The sequence below is a fragment of the Egretta garzetta genome, unplaced genomic scaffold (genome assembly GCF_000687185.1).
Source record: "Egretta garzetta isolate BGI_Z169 unplaced genomic scaffold, ASM68718v1 scaffold655, whole genome shotgun sequence".
NCBI classification, from domain to species: domain Eukaryota; kingdom Metazoa; phylum Chordata; class Aves; order Pelecaniformes; family Ardeidae; genus Egretta; species Egretta garzetta.
In genome coordinates this window covers 1464397-1479114 of record NW_009259716.1, presented here as the reverse complement: position 1 = coordinate 1479114, position 14718 = coordinate 1464397, and the positions used below count along the sequence as shown (strand labels likewise).

The 14718-nt window shown below is 36.3% G+C and overlaps 1 protein-coding gene across 2 annotated transcripts; it reads left to right on the top strand.

Moving 5' to 3' along the window:
• The first annotated feature begins 6 nt into the window (after window positions 1-6).
• Window positions 7-14349, top strand: AKNAD1 (AKNA domain containing 1). 2 transcript variants are annotated; one of them, XM_035894490.1, is made up of 17 exons: window positions 7-234; window positions 601-1744; window positions 2435-2482; window positions 2808-2937; window positions 3049-3200; window positions 3313-3372; window positions 3859-3992; window positions 4337-4472; window positions 5129-5289; window positions 5825-5918; window positions 6477-6589; window positions 7541-7626; window positions 9083-9205; window positions 9292-9402; window positions 10287-10368; window positions 11195-11342; window positions 12635-14349. In XM_035894490.1, exons 2-17 carry the CDS (start codon window positions 659-661, stop codon window positions 12752-12754), a joined length of 2784 nt encoding a protein of 927 aa, XP_035750383.1. In that variant the 5' UTR covers window positions 7-234; window positions 601-658; the 3' UTR covers window positions 12755-14349. The 2 variants fall into 2 exon arrangements, with proteins under 2 accessions (XP_035750383.1, XP_035750382.1); XM_035894489.1 differs by having other exon boundaries at window positions 2426-2482.
• Window positions 14350-14718: the final 369 nt, after the last annotated feature.

The window sequence follows — 14718 nt, the reverse complement described above, 5'->3', positions numbered from 1 at the left end:
CTTCACGGGAGCGGCCGGGCCTCGGCAGCACAGGAGCTGTCGCCTGCGGGAGAGCGGTGCTGCCAGGGCGCTTCCCTCGGTCACAGGGACGGCGGAGAAGGCGAAACACCACCCTTCCTGTCGTGACAGCACTGCGCCTTACCTCGGTGTCACAGCCACCCAGCCGGCGTGAGACGTAACTAAAAGGTTGGCGATTTGTCTCTGCTGCAGAAGCTGAAGAAACGCTGTACGCTGGTGAGGCAAAGCATGAGAAGTTTTATTTTCTAACTTTTTTTTTTTTTTTTTTTTAAAGCCGAGGTTGAATTCTAGTAGCAGCAGTGGCTTTGTTTATAATACTACAGAGGGCTTAATAAGCGAGGACAAGTACCTGGCACTAAGCTCTATTCTCCTTTCCCCCATGCTTCTGTCATTTGTGCCTTTATTTCCTCCCGTAGTTAATGCAGGCTTACGCTAGTGTAAATACAAAAGACAACATGCACGTCAGGGGGATGGGTCTAAAAACCTACAGCAGGTACAAGACAGAAGTAGTTGTTATTCTCAACTGTATTTATGTATAAAATAATTACTACTCATACATTACAATTTTCATCCATGCAATAGTAAAAGCTCTATCCAAACCAGGGGAAGCAATGGCATCCGTATTCTACATGAACTGGATATGGAGACTATGCAAAAACGCAAACGGTCAGACTGGATGAAGACCCAGAGGAATAGCTCGTTTGCAGATGAATTCAGCCGTATCACAGGTGCAACTGATGAGGAACAAGAGGACTTACCTTATGATGGAGATGTAGGAATAACCTGTAAATGCAATAATAACTCAGATAACTTGAATGACTGGACTTGCACAAAAGCTATTTCTGGTATTGTAAACTTAGCCTGTTCTGAAAATAACAAAAATGTAAAAGCAACAGCAAATTATGAAACTCATTCGCAGCCTGAAGAATTCTCCAGTCACCACAGAGATGCCATAGGAACAATGGGAATTTCAGTTGAAATGCCTGGAAGGGAAGCTTCCTTTAAGAAGGAACTACCTGTTGGTAGTTTTAGTAAAGCAGGTAGCAAAGAACATCTAACTCGCTCAAAAGCATCCAGTGTCTTTTTGCGTCATTTTTCTAAGGGAGAGTTAATAAGCACATGCCAGTTAATTGAATGCGAGACAATACCAGACACATCCTTTACTGAAAGTATCGATGACACTGTGAACAAACCCGAGCCTTCAGAACGTGTCGGAGGCCCTTTGGTACATGAACAATGGGCAGCTAACTTTGAAGAATATCACTTAGAAAAGCACAAGGAAGTAAACACTGGTGATAAAAATCAAAATTTGCTAAATGGGAATAGATGTGTTTCAGAGGAACTTATTTCTACTGACAAGCATGGATGCAGACAAGAAAATTCACAGTTGATTAATGATAATGAAGATACAAGCATCTTTCAAAACACGCAAAAAGAGAGTGCCCTGTTTAAGAAAACAGTTTCACCTCACAAGCCCAAATATGGCCAAGGCCACGCTCACTATCGCCTTCCTGACTTCTCCAAAGTTGCTTCACCAGTTAGAATACCAAAAAGAAGTGACAATATTAACTCCATTCCTACAATTGAAAGGGCAAAATCCTTTCCTATTTTGCTCAGTAAATCATTAACTGTGAGCAACAGTCTAAAAAATAAGAACTATTTCAATTCTGCTGAAGTAGGGAATCAAGAAGAGAGGAGCATTACCGAACTGCTGCAACAGCTAGAGGTAAGGAAGGTGCTCCGAGAAATTCTGAATACTTGGTGAAGAGTGGTTTACCATACGAAGATATTCTGCATCCAGTAAAATCCCACATGACTATTTCACACAGGTAGTCCGTAGGTATCAGTGAGTATCACTTTAGCCAACAATTGCTTTCACAAATAAAATCTTGTGGGACTGAATTTGTGTAGAACTTTATATGGCATTTATATGGAACATTACCGAGTCCTTAATGATGTTCTGGAGTATTATTTGCTATTATCAGGCATCCTATCAAATCATTAGGAAATTCGCTATAAATTGTTATTTTAGCACTATATGTAAATGTTCAAATTCACCAAAAATACTGTAAATTGGAAGTTTTTCTTAAAAACATATTTTTATACTGTACCTGTGTTTATGTTAAAGACATCTTTGCCTTTTTTTGCATCTTAACACTCCTCAACTATTTATACTGGTATTGACAAGTCAATTCTTTTTAAAGGATCTGTTTGACAACAATATTCCTCTTACTGGAGTAAATGCCTTTTAAAGTTTGTTAGTAATTAGATAATCACTTCTCAATTCCATGCCCTGCCATGGAGTTCACTCACAGAGCTATACAGATGCTTAAGCCCATTCCTAGATTTATATTTTAGTAAATCATTCAAGACAGAAGTTTTAATAGTTTTCCCTATTATTTCCTGGCTGACACAGCATGCTGACACCCAGAATCATACTAATGATCTGAGATTGAATCCCAAGGTAAGTCTCTCAAAATACATTTATTTTTAATTCATTCTCCTTTATCTCTAGGTCTATGAATACTCCCAAAACTACTTTGTCACCTTCATATTGTACTTCCATTGATACAAATCCTCTTTATGTTTTCACAACATATGAGTTGAAGTATTTAAATATTTATACAATGAGACACTATACAAATATCAATAAATACAGAAAATTATATGGTATTATAATATGTTTCATTAATATTAATAACTAGTCCTATGTATTTTGAGTTACTACTTCTTTATGTCCACAAGTGTTCTATACATTGTTTCTATAACCAAAATTCTCATTTTAACAGATGCTTCCTCAGTCAGACTTTCCAAATGCCAACATGGCCATTTACTCAGGAGACACTGGGACATCCTCTGAAGTCTTTACATTACATGCTCCTATCCCTATACAATCTACATGTGGTTTGTCTACAGCAAGTAAATAAAATTACAGTAACTGTGCAAATGACTTATGTAATTTGATAGCACTTTTGGGCAGACATTTTGGGCAGAAATTCCCATTGGTTGATCTTATCTTGTATTATGTAGGATTACAGTATGGAACAACAGCATTAGCACCACCAGCAGCTGATAGACAGTGTGCTTCTACTGTAAATCCTCCTAATTTACTGCGGGAACTGACACTAGGAGAAAAGATGTCTCAAATACTAAAGGATCAGACAGATCAACTGATAAAGAAAGTAAAGAGCTCTTTTTCAATATATACACTTTGCACTGATGCTCAAATTTTATATTAATTTGGCATACTCATTTTTAAAATCCCAAATAAAAGTCCAATATTTTGTCTTGAAGGTGGAAGACTTCTCTAAGCACATGATCCAAGAGACATTCCTTTTACAAGACAACTGTCTGGTAAGTTAATTTGTGTTCTCTGAAATGCACTTTAAATGACTGTAGACTCGCAACTTTCTGGCAAGATACTCCATATTTTCCTCACAGACGTTTAAAAATACTCTTTTTTTTCCTCAATCTCAGACTACAGTTATGGTTTAAGAGCCAAAAGTGAAGGTGTTCAGTAGGTAGCTGAATTCTTAATCTGTTTTAAAGATTTCAACTCAAAACTATTAGTGAAATGCCTTAAGTTGCCATATAAGTTAAAAATTTTGACATGTAGGGTATCAGTTCAGAAGTCATGGTTTAAAATTTTACTTGTACGTAATAGAGCAGCACAGAGTACTAGGTGGACATACAAGATGCAGTCCTGTTCCAATTCAGAGCAGTACCAGAATTCTTACCAACATCACTGCAAACAGCATCTGGCTTACGTAACCTAAGTAATCACTATGGCTTGCTAAACCACAATGACATTTGCTTTTGAATTATTTCTTATTGGTGAAGGCATTAAATCAATTGAAAAGATACCTTGATGCCTTGGAAAGGAATTATTTAACAGCTAGAGAAGAGCACCGTAATTTGCAGCTGCAGATCTACAAGGACAAGTCTATCAACGTTGGAGATTTTGATCCTGAAAGGTTAGAAGATAAGTGCTAAGTAGTACATAAGTATATTTTCCACATTTTGAGTCTCTTACAACCATTACTTCATTAATCATTAGAATGTTTCTGAACTGAAAACATTATCTTAATGTTTTATGTGGTAAGCTAGAAGGGATTTGGCCAAAATTCATCTTGGGCTTTACATATCCTAGTTATAATTGGGACATCCAATTGATTAATTCAAATACTTCAAAGGGACTCCGAGAACTTCCCCCCCCCATATGGGGATTGTACTGCAATGCCCAATATGGTTATCATAGTAAGAAATAAAGTATCAGTTTGTACAGGTTTCACTAACCATGTATTGCAATTGGGTTTAGAAAGGTGGAAGGGGAAATATTTAGACTTGGCATGCTGCTTGAAGATATCCAAGAACAAACTGATGACAGCAAATGCAACTTGTCGTCTTTGTTTGCTTCCTACGAATCTGCCCAGTCATCATACTCACTTTGTGAGGTAACTCAGGTTTATTATTTAAAGACTACAATTATTGTTTTAGTGATGCAACTCAAGTGTGGTTGTACTACTGTACGCTCTCCTCTAGTAAGAGTATGATGCTTTTAGATAGCATGTTACTTCAAAGAAAGGGCCTATGAAATATTAACTTCATAATATTTCATTAATTATAACAGAAACCCAAGTATAAAGACACAGCTACACTGAATATTCTTAATCCCAGCTTCAAAAGCATTTATTTCAGAGTAAGAAAACACAAGCAGCTACTTTTAACTTTTACAAAGCTGCCTTTGTTTTGGGGAATTAATCAATATCATCTAGTTGGAAGAAATATTACTATGTTTGTCCAAGATTCTTAAATTGCAGAATTACTAGAAGACTGAACATAATTATGCCATACAAAACTGAGTTTTTTGCTAAGTATGGTAATATTTTGTCCTGGATCATAAATGCACAAAAGAAAAAATAATCTTACGGCCTTCTACAAATCTACATGTAAGTATCACCCAAATGCTTTCACAGTCAATGTTTTCAAAAACATTCTTTTCTGAATCCCAAGTTAGAGACACTCAGAAAATGCTGTCTGGTAGAAGTCATGTACTTGCAATGCAATGACCACATACTACACATATCTGTGCTATGGTTACTTTGTACAGAGCTCTGTAGTTTCAAGCACTGCTGATCCTCCAGAAAGAAGAGGTACCAAAACTGCATTTCTTCACGTGAACAGCGAGGGAGAAGGTCAGCCAACTGATGCCATCCCACAGGCAAATCAGTTTTCTTTAGAAGGTGACAAGTGCAATCTTTGTCTTCACATGTAAGTGAACACTTTGAAAGAGCTCCTGAAGTTTTAATAAAAAATTACCTAAAATTGTTTACTGGATATAGAAAATTGGGATGTCTGGAATCTCTGAAAGCAACAGGAATATTTCCGGAATAAAACTCTTACAGAATTCTGTAACTACATACCCAAGAATTCCTTCCAGCTTGGCATTCCTACCTCTCTGGGTCTTTTGGACCTCGGAGTATTTCCTGAAACCAAAACACTACCATCACTAGGAGTTAAATCTCATACCTCTGTATACAATTCATTGCAGTCACACAAATCCAGCATGTGAATCACTGGTCAAAGTGCAGTCCCAGTAAAAAAAAAAAAAATTATTTGCCAATATTTGTGTGGTATTTTTAATTAAACAAGAAAAGGGAGGGGTGCAGATATTTATATAAGTTAGCCATCAAAACTTTGCGAAACAATTCCACGTACCATCTCTGCCCTCCTGGGGAGTATTTCATGGGTGTTAATCATCTCAATGAGATTAGAAAAATAAAGTGTTTTCCCTTAACCAATCAAGGTTACAAAAGAGAGCTGAATCAACTTCTAGAAGAGAAACAGAACCTCTGGGAAAAGGAGGTCTGCTAGCAAGCAAGCATTCATCCAACATAACGGTATGAAATCTGTTTCCGTAACTTAGATTATTTTATTCAGCTTCGAGATGACACAAAATTTCTCTTCAGTTTTTGCACAGCATGATGGCTCAAGTATTGAGATACTACAATGTATCATAACATTGGTGAATTGGTCTCCAAAAGGAGAAGTTTAAGAACTCATACATTTCTGAAATCCGTGATAAAGTTTGCTTCTCTCAGAAAGACTTAACTGTGTTTACTAGCCTCCCTTCATTATTTGTTCAGAGCAATTGCTTGCCTACAAAAACATTTAATTAAGGCACTGAGAGAAGTTGATTAATATATACTAATCCTTCTCAAAACAACATGAAAACCCGTCTCAAATTCCAACTTCACAGATTAAAAAGTGCTCATATTTTGTCCAGTCTGCTTTATGGTTAGAACTGCAAATAAGATACACCAAACTGTAGATTTGATGGCAACTAGAATATAGAAGCGGTACGCAAACAATACCACTGTTAACACTATCCTGTCTGATATGTAATTCAGTTACACAGTAGTATAAACAATCATGTATAAATTTGTTTTGTCCTTTAGGTGAAACAGAGATTCTTTTTACCTGAAGAAAAACACACTGCTGAAGGTCTTGTATCCCATAGTCACAGTACATTAAGTCAAAAATTTAATGCTGACGAAGAAAGTATGAAAGGGTAGGTGCATGACATACTCTGGCTAGTCACAGACATGGTTTTCTACAGCTAAGTGAACAGACACCTATGTACACTGGTATGTCTATACTGGACTCTGCATGAAACACTGAATAATGCCTTTATATGTACAAATGAGAGGATGATCTGTTTTCAGGTTTATCACCAGTTAATCACATAAGGTATGTGATATACCAGATGACTGGAGAAATGGCAAAACTCCCATCAGTTTTGGAGAGAATTCTATTTGTATTACAAAGTAGCCCATCTCAGCGGACCGGTATAAGGTTTATGGTGCCTAAATGGCACAGAGTTATCTTAATAGCATTATTAGGAGAAGAGGCTTTGCCTTTGTTCAACGCATGTCAGCATCCTGAATTGGAATGACTGCAAAGTGTTCAGCAATGAAAAATATCTGAAATTAGCATTGTCATGACTTAATACATGTCAAAACACAAACAAGGAACTTTGTTCTTGTTCTGTCAGAAGGTACATCTCAAATATTCCTGTAATTATCTAAAGGCAGTAAAATTAAAACCTTAATAGCTCAAAGTTACTAAGAAACTGTATCATCCTTACCATTGATAATATTTTGATACAACATATGTGAACACATACATAAATGCATAGGATTTCATACTACTTGGCCATTCAAAGATGTGATTATCAAGACCTCTACTTTTAAGCACTTTTAACAGCTTTGGTAAGTCAGGGTCCTTTTGTCAGAATGTGTCCTTTAACTAAAGGGGTCATTATTTCACAGCTGTTTAATTTTTAATTCAAGCTTCTACTTGCCATCTTTTCAGATAATTGATACATGTAGAGTTCTCTCTATAAATCCAGTTGGTCCTCAACTAATAGATGGTCAAACAGTAATATAATATGCTCATAAGACTCATCATGAAAGTATTATTAAGATACAATTAAAGTATCCTTCTGTTTTCACGCTCAAAGTAACACAAACACCCAGGAAAGGAAAACTGGAACATGTTCACTCTTCATTCAGAGAAAACCAACTGATTTATCAGATACCAACCTGAGTAAGTAGCGACGGCATGCAAAGGTCAGAATTGTGCTTATAGCTACTACTGAATCATGTTATGAAATCCATTCCTGTCACTTCTCAGGAGCATGAAAACTGTTTTGTAGTTTTAACAAAAGTTGCTGCTAAGTACAGCACAAGACACTAAGAATAAAAAGGAGACTAAAGAGGACACCAAGTGAAATTCACCATGGCAGTCTCAGTGACAGACTAAGAGGCAACAGGCAAGCTGCAACAGAATTTCCAGTTAGATATGAGTAAGAGTGTTGTAACTCTGGGTCTAGTCAAACATTGCAAGTTTGCCCTAGACAGGCTGTGGCATCTCAGTCCTCAGAGATATTCAAACAACTGGACAGGGTCCAGTCCAGAAGTCCTGTCCAACCTAGATTACTCTGTAATTCCAACTCACCTTTTTAGATGCTTTGAAAATGTTAATATTGGTAATATTTGGAAACACCTAAAAAGCATAACATGGTGTACACACAATGCTTTTGCTTTTTCTCTCCATCATGTGCATTTATTTCATGTCCTAGAAGGAGATGCCAAACTTGGTGACTGAAAGATTTCATATCAGTACTTCCACTTTTAGTTTTTGCATTCAACTTCCTTATTCTGCATGAAAGCAAAGGAAAAGTTTTCCTAAATCTTTAATCCATTCAGGGTTGACGCAGACTGGAAATATTCTCCGTCCTTAGCCCAGCTCCTAATAATATAATTTCACCAAACCCAAACAGTCAGATATCAAGCTATCCAAGACTCCAGCTCTTAGAAGTTCACTAAGAATCTGTTGGCATTTGTTTCTCTCAGGGCATCTCAACTTTATCTTTCCACCGCAGAATACTCTGAAGCTGTTGGTACCCAACAACTAAAAAGAGAATAGCACGAGCTGTCCTAGATTCAGCTTTTAAGTCTGAATATGTGGGTTATTCTTACCTTTGGTCTACCTTTTTGTCTTTGGCTTCTCTGTGATACCCTTTCACTTTAATATAGTAGACTAGGGCCGTTACTGTTAGTACTGGTTTGTGCAATAGCTAAAGCAGTGCTATACTACATCCTCCCAAATTCTCGTCACATTCTTAGGCTGCATTGTTTTCATACCACTTCAACTTGTAGGAATTTTAACCTTCAAAACAAGAACCTGAGGACAGAGAGATGGAGAACTTTATTTTTTTTTTTTTTTCAAAACCAGTTCTGGGACAGGAAACAACCACCACACGCACACAAAAAAAAATAAAAAAAAATCTGTATTTGAGGCTTACAGTCAGGGCTGAAAGCCAATCTTTGAAGTTCGATCCCCACCTGTAAAACAGAGGAAGTACTTCTTCAAATTGCAGTAGTGTTAATGGCAGCAAAGGGCTCAGAATTTACAGTGCTGAAAGCCAAATAATTACCTAGGTTTATAGGCCAAAGTTTCTAATATTTCAGACCTTCTTAATGTATTTTGGGGATTTTAGGCAGTGATTCAGAAGACATCTCAGCCTATGATTCTTACAGTGATTCAGAAAGAAAGGAACTTGTGAACCATGAGACTGAAAGTTACAAAACATTCCATACAAGATTATGTGGAGAAAGAAAAGGTATAATGATTGCAAAAATATTAAAATCTACACAAAAATATTGTTTATAGTGTTTGTTTTTCTAAACAACATGTCTTTGTTTTCAGGACTTAGATGCAGGTGCCCTAGAGGAAGCGGAGGTCAATTTAAACTCAGGAACTGCAAAGAGTCTGTTCAGTCTTGTGCCCTATGTGGAAATAAAAGTTTGGGTTCATCCTGTAAGTATGATGTGTTACTGAAATAATTACCAGTCACAGGCTAGATTTTAAGGGGCAGAAAGCCACACCGCATGCATCAGGCCAAATTTAGCATAAGCAGTCAGTAGCACTGTAGCTAAAACAATGGATGTGTACAGATCTTGTAGAGCAAGATCAGCAAATCCAACTTTTACACACCTGGCCAAGTTAATCCCCATGCACGACAGCTTTAACCTTCTCCAGTTCTTTATGAGAAGAGTCCCTTCCTACTTCGTTTATGACAGGAATATCTCATTTTGCAGTGCTACGTGGAATATTAAAATTGGGCATTACTGTGCCAACTTTTTCAGTGCTAGCTGTTACCTAATGTAGTCTAAACAAATACTGAAGAAAATTCCAGCTCTACACGCTAATTGTGACACATGCTAAGTCAAGGAAAGGCTAATTAAAAATATAGAAAAAATGTTGAACATCTACCTTTTAAAGTCACATCAGACTTCTCTCTATACTAGAAAGAAATTGCATGCAGAAAAATACAAGTTTTCAACACCGGGAAGAAAGTCTAATTTAGCTACTTCTCTAAGTAAATACTGTAAAACTATAAATCAAATAGTATTCATGTAGCTATTAGAATTACGAGAGTCTGATTATTCTACACTTTCCCCCTGCAGTCTTTCACTGTATGAAATGGAATACAAATACCATTTGCCACTGAACTAAATTCAACATCAAAGCCAAAAAGGTTAATCTGTCCTCATTTACAAGAAATCTTAAACATATTCGAGTTTTATTCAGCAGCAATATTTACTTCATTTTTTTAATCTATGCTAAATAGAGAACGATGTTAAATACATAGAAAATTATTTTTTTGGCTTTTATTTTAAACATGGCCTCAACAACTCCAGCTTATTCGCAGAAGGGAACCTCCACTCAAAAGACTCAAAAAAATAAACAGCCATATGAACTTGTAAACAGACTTTCTGAAAGGTAAGCTGTAACAGTAACTGCATGTAGCACAACAGAAAACACCATTGTTGAAGATTCAGCACAGAAAAAACTCACCAGTATCATAAGCAGGAGGAATGTTTTATCTTTTGCAGTGCATGCTGTACACTAGAATTTTATTCATTAATGAAAATATTTACCCTAATAGCAAATGTAAATAATTCTTAGAGTAGTTCTTCAATCTTTCTGATGTAATGAAAAGTAAACACATGACTTCTTTAGCTGACACATTTAGTAGTAAAAAACAAAAGAAAAAATCTGACTTTATTAAGAGGATGTTGCCATTCACAGATTCAAAAGCAAGTCTGTATTAAGATGCAATTCTGTTCGATACCTACTATTTTTTTATAAGTAACAGTCATACTTTCAACTGTTGCTAACATTAAATTACACCAGGAGTCTGAGAAGTAAAATGGATTCTTAAGTGTAGCACAGACTAGACTGAAACTCAGTCAAGTTTTGCTACTGTATTTTTTGACAGCATTACTCAATAGCAGTAATTACCTGGAAGTACAGCAGCTGCACTGGAGAACCAGTGGCACAGACCCCTGCAAGTTACAGCACCAGGAATGTGATGCTATTACAAGAGATGTCCTGACTCTGCACCTGGAATCTTTTCTGTCTTACTGCAATACGGATGTAACACAAATACGATAGACTGTGTTTTACAATTAAATGATAAATTTTACTCACTGTAAAATTAACTTGCAACCTAGTATGCTATCATGGTGTACATCTTTAATACAGTTTAGAAATTCTTTTGCTTACTAAAACTGTTTGTATTTTATTCTGTATATTTTATCTTTAGGCACAACTTTGAGGCCACCAAAACCTGCTATTCAAGCACATATGATAAAACTATCCTTTCACATCAATACTTACCCAGCAAGAAGTCTGCCCAAAGCAAATCTGCAGTCAACATCAGAAACAGAAATGCCAATGATTCCAATGCAAATGTAAGATTTCAGAGTGAAAGTTAAAAGCCACGCAACCATCTCCGGAAGAGTACACCCCTACATCACAGCACTGTTGAACATCCCATTCTTAGCAAGTTGATTGTTACAATTCAAGCATGTCTAATCCATTTGAGGATAAGACAGGAATGAGTTAAAAACCCAAGTATTTTAGCTTATATATGAGTATATTACTTCATATTAGTAAGTTAGAAACTATGTTTTATGCAACTCAGTCCCTGTATAAATGGTGAAAGGGAGCACTGGATCTTACCTCTGGAATTACGTTTCATATACTGAAACAAAGAATGTCACCCTAGCCATCCAAACCACTATCAAAACCAAAAGAAATCCTTCTCCATACCACAAACATGCACCACGCTGGGTGCCTTTAGAAACTTCAGTTTCTTTAGAAAGGTATAAATATCCCTCAGTTTACAGTTTAGAAATTCTTTTGCTTACTAAAACTGTTTGTATTTTATTCTGTATATTTTATCTTTAGGCACAACTTTGAGGCCACCAAAACCTGCTATTCAAGCACATATGATAAAACTATCCTTTCACATCAATACTTACCCAGCAAGAAGTCTGCCCAAAGCAAATCTGCAGTCAACATCAGAAACAGAAATGCCAATGATTCCAATGCAAATGTAAGATTTCAGAGTGAAAGTTAAAAGCCACGCAACCATCTCCGGAAGAGTACACCCCTACATCACAGCACTGTTGAACATCCCATTCTTAGCAAGTTGATTGTTACAATTCAAGCATGTCTAATCCATTTGAGGATAAGACAGGAATGAGTTAAAAACCCAAGTATTTTAGCTTATATATGAGTATATTACTTCATATTAGTAAGTTAGAAACTATGTTTTATGCAACTCAGTCCCTGTATAAATGGTGAAAGGGAGCACTGGATCTTACCTCTGGAATTACGTTTCATATACTGAAACAAAGAATGTCACCCTAGCCATCCAAACCACTATCAAAACCAAAAGAAATCCTTCTCCATACCACAAACATGCACCACGCTGGGTGCCTTTAGAAACTTCAGTTTCTTTAGAAAGGTATAAATATCCCTCAGTTCAAAGGATCATACAATCTAAGAGAGAAATAAGTAACAGGTACTTCCAACTTGAATCCCAGAGCAGTCTATCACATGACCCAGAATTTTCACTTTTCAACATTTATTCAGAGTGAAAATGCTACATAGAACCTTAAACATCACTTTCTATTCTATACCCATGTAAATGTTTGCCTTCATAATTAACAAGGCTATATTTTATTATTCTCAACAGATTTTAAGTTCTGCTCTGGATCATGCCATACAGACAGCAGACAGTTTGAAGAAAGCTACGGAACGAATGGTACGAGCAGTTTCAGAAGATCTAGCTGAAGTTAAAAGAACACAGCTTTAATTACCCAGTTTCAAATGCTATATTGCTTTGCTGGCTGATACTTTATTTTTGCAGAGATACTGACACTTGGGTGATAAATACAAAGATCAGAAAGTCAGCTAGCTGTCTTTGCCAGCTGTTCTGTAACTATCAGTACTAAACCAAACCAGAGCATATTGGTATTCCACATGTTTACACTCAGTCTCAGAACTGGAAAACAAATTACTAATTCTACTGAAAGTCTTCAGTATGTTGGCTAACCCCTGTTACTATGTACAGCTGCCTTCTCTAAGTATTCAGTTAGGACAGCTTAATAAACATCGCCTTAAACAAGTAAAGTTAACTTTTTACTTTTGATTTCTCCCCCACCCCCAAATAGGAGAATTAATCTCAGTCATTACTACATATATTTATTTTCTTCCCACACCTTAACAGCAGCTGCCTAAGCACAGCAAAGGGAAACAGCCTCTGCACCAGAGACATCCATAAGCATCGTGCTAACATACCAAGTCATAGTTAATATATGTAATTATTTTGGTTTTAGCGTGCCCTACATTCAGAGTTGTTTGTTTTTAAGATACTTCCTTGCATATTTATCTCCGTAACTGAGCAATACCATTTGCTGTCTATGTATTCCTAACAATTAAATTGTCTGTTTTATCAATGTGGTATCCTTACCTTGTCAGATATATCTGGCTTTGATATTTTACCTGACGGTAAGTAGATTGGAAAATTTTAAAATACTGTAGAAATACAATGGGCCAAGAAAAATCATCTATTCTTTTCCTTCTGAAATCCATTTAACTGCAGTAATTAAAAGCAAGCAGACAGTTAACAGTCTTGTATTATCAGGGATGCTATTCAATGAAGCAATCCCAAACTATATAGGGACTGATGGAAATCAAGATAGAAGTGACAGTGCATTGCTTAAAAAGGACAGCCATTTTCAGGCAAACCTGAGTGGTTTCATCAGTTGATGTATAGAGACAGAATCCAGACTCTGATCCATTCACACAAGCAGCGAGAATCAAACTTGCTGCTGTGTACCACTGATGTACTAGCCTGAATCAATGGCTTCTTCCACACTTCACAGCCAACGATACCATTAATCTTTCTTTTCTCCTTTAGGATCTTACTGTAGATCCTTATAATTCAATTTGCCTCTGCTTATTATCCATGTTTTTGCTTTATTTAGCTTAAGACAACAGCACAGGATAGTGAAAGGCTCACTCCCCTATGCTAGATTAATGTTTGGAATGTCCCTGTTATTACTTTGTAAATGAACTTCATAGTTGAAGTAATTGCTGTAAGCTTCCTAGATCCAATAAAAAAAAAATTAATCTCTTCCACAGAAATCTTTCCACAGCACAAGAACAGCTAGACCTTTTGTTTATCCCGGGTCACTGTCTGAACCTGCTGTCCTGGGACTGATAGCAAATGCCTAAGAAAACATATTTAGTAAGACAAGCATATAGTGCTATTCCTCAGAACATGCTTGGCAAACTGAAAGCTCAGTGTCTTTCCAAATCAGCAGTAATACCTTTATATTTAATAGGTATCATCTCTTTTAATATTAAATATTAACATTTTAATATTAAAATTTATTATATTATTATTTAATAGCCCTATAAATATTTTTTCTCTCATGTACGTCAAGGTTTTTTCCTCTCACGTAACAATTCAAAGCATATCATTACTGCACAATGTCTCAGATGTTAAAGATGCTTCTGTTTTGAATTTGACAACTGCAGGTTTCATGTGTTACCTTCCTCTTCAGTGTGTGAAGTAACATGTCTGTCTCTTCTACAGAGAGGCTACAGGCTACGTATCCATCTTAAGTATAATATATAAATACGAACTTTCAAAATTATACTATACCTTGTACGTGTACTCTAAAACATTAGGGCTTGGGGGCAGATGTTTATCTTGATACAGCTCTTTCCTATTCTTGATGAAACAATTCTTGATCTAGAAAAAAGTAGCCA

Coding starts and splice junctions, on each gene's coding strand:
- AKNAD1 (XM_035894489.1), top strand. CDS start 659: ATGGAGACTATGCAAAAACGCAAACGGTCAGACTGGATGAAGACCCAG. Junction 4,473..5,128: donor CATCATACTCACTTTGTGAG/GTAACTCAGGTT, acceptor TACTTTGTACAG/AGCTCTGTAGTTTCAAGCAC. Junction 7,627..9,082: donor TTTATCAGATACCAACCTGA/GTAAGTAGCGAC, acceptor TGGGGATTTTAG/GCAGTGATTCAGAAGACATC.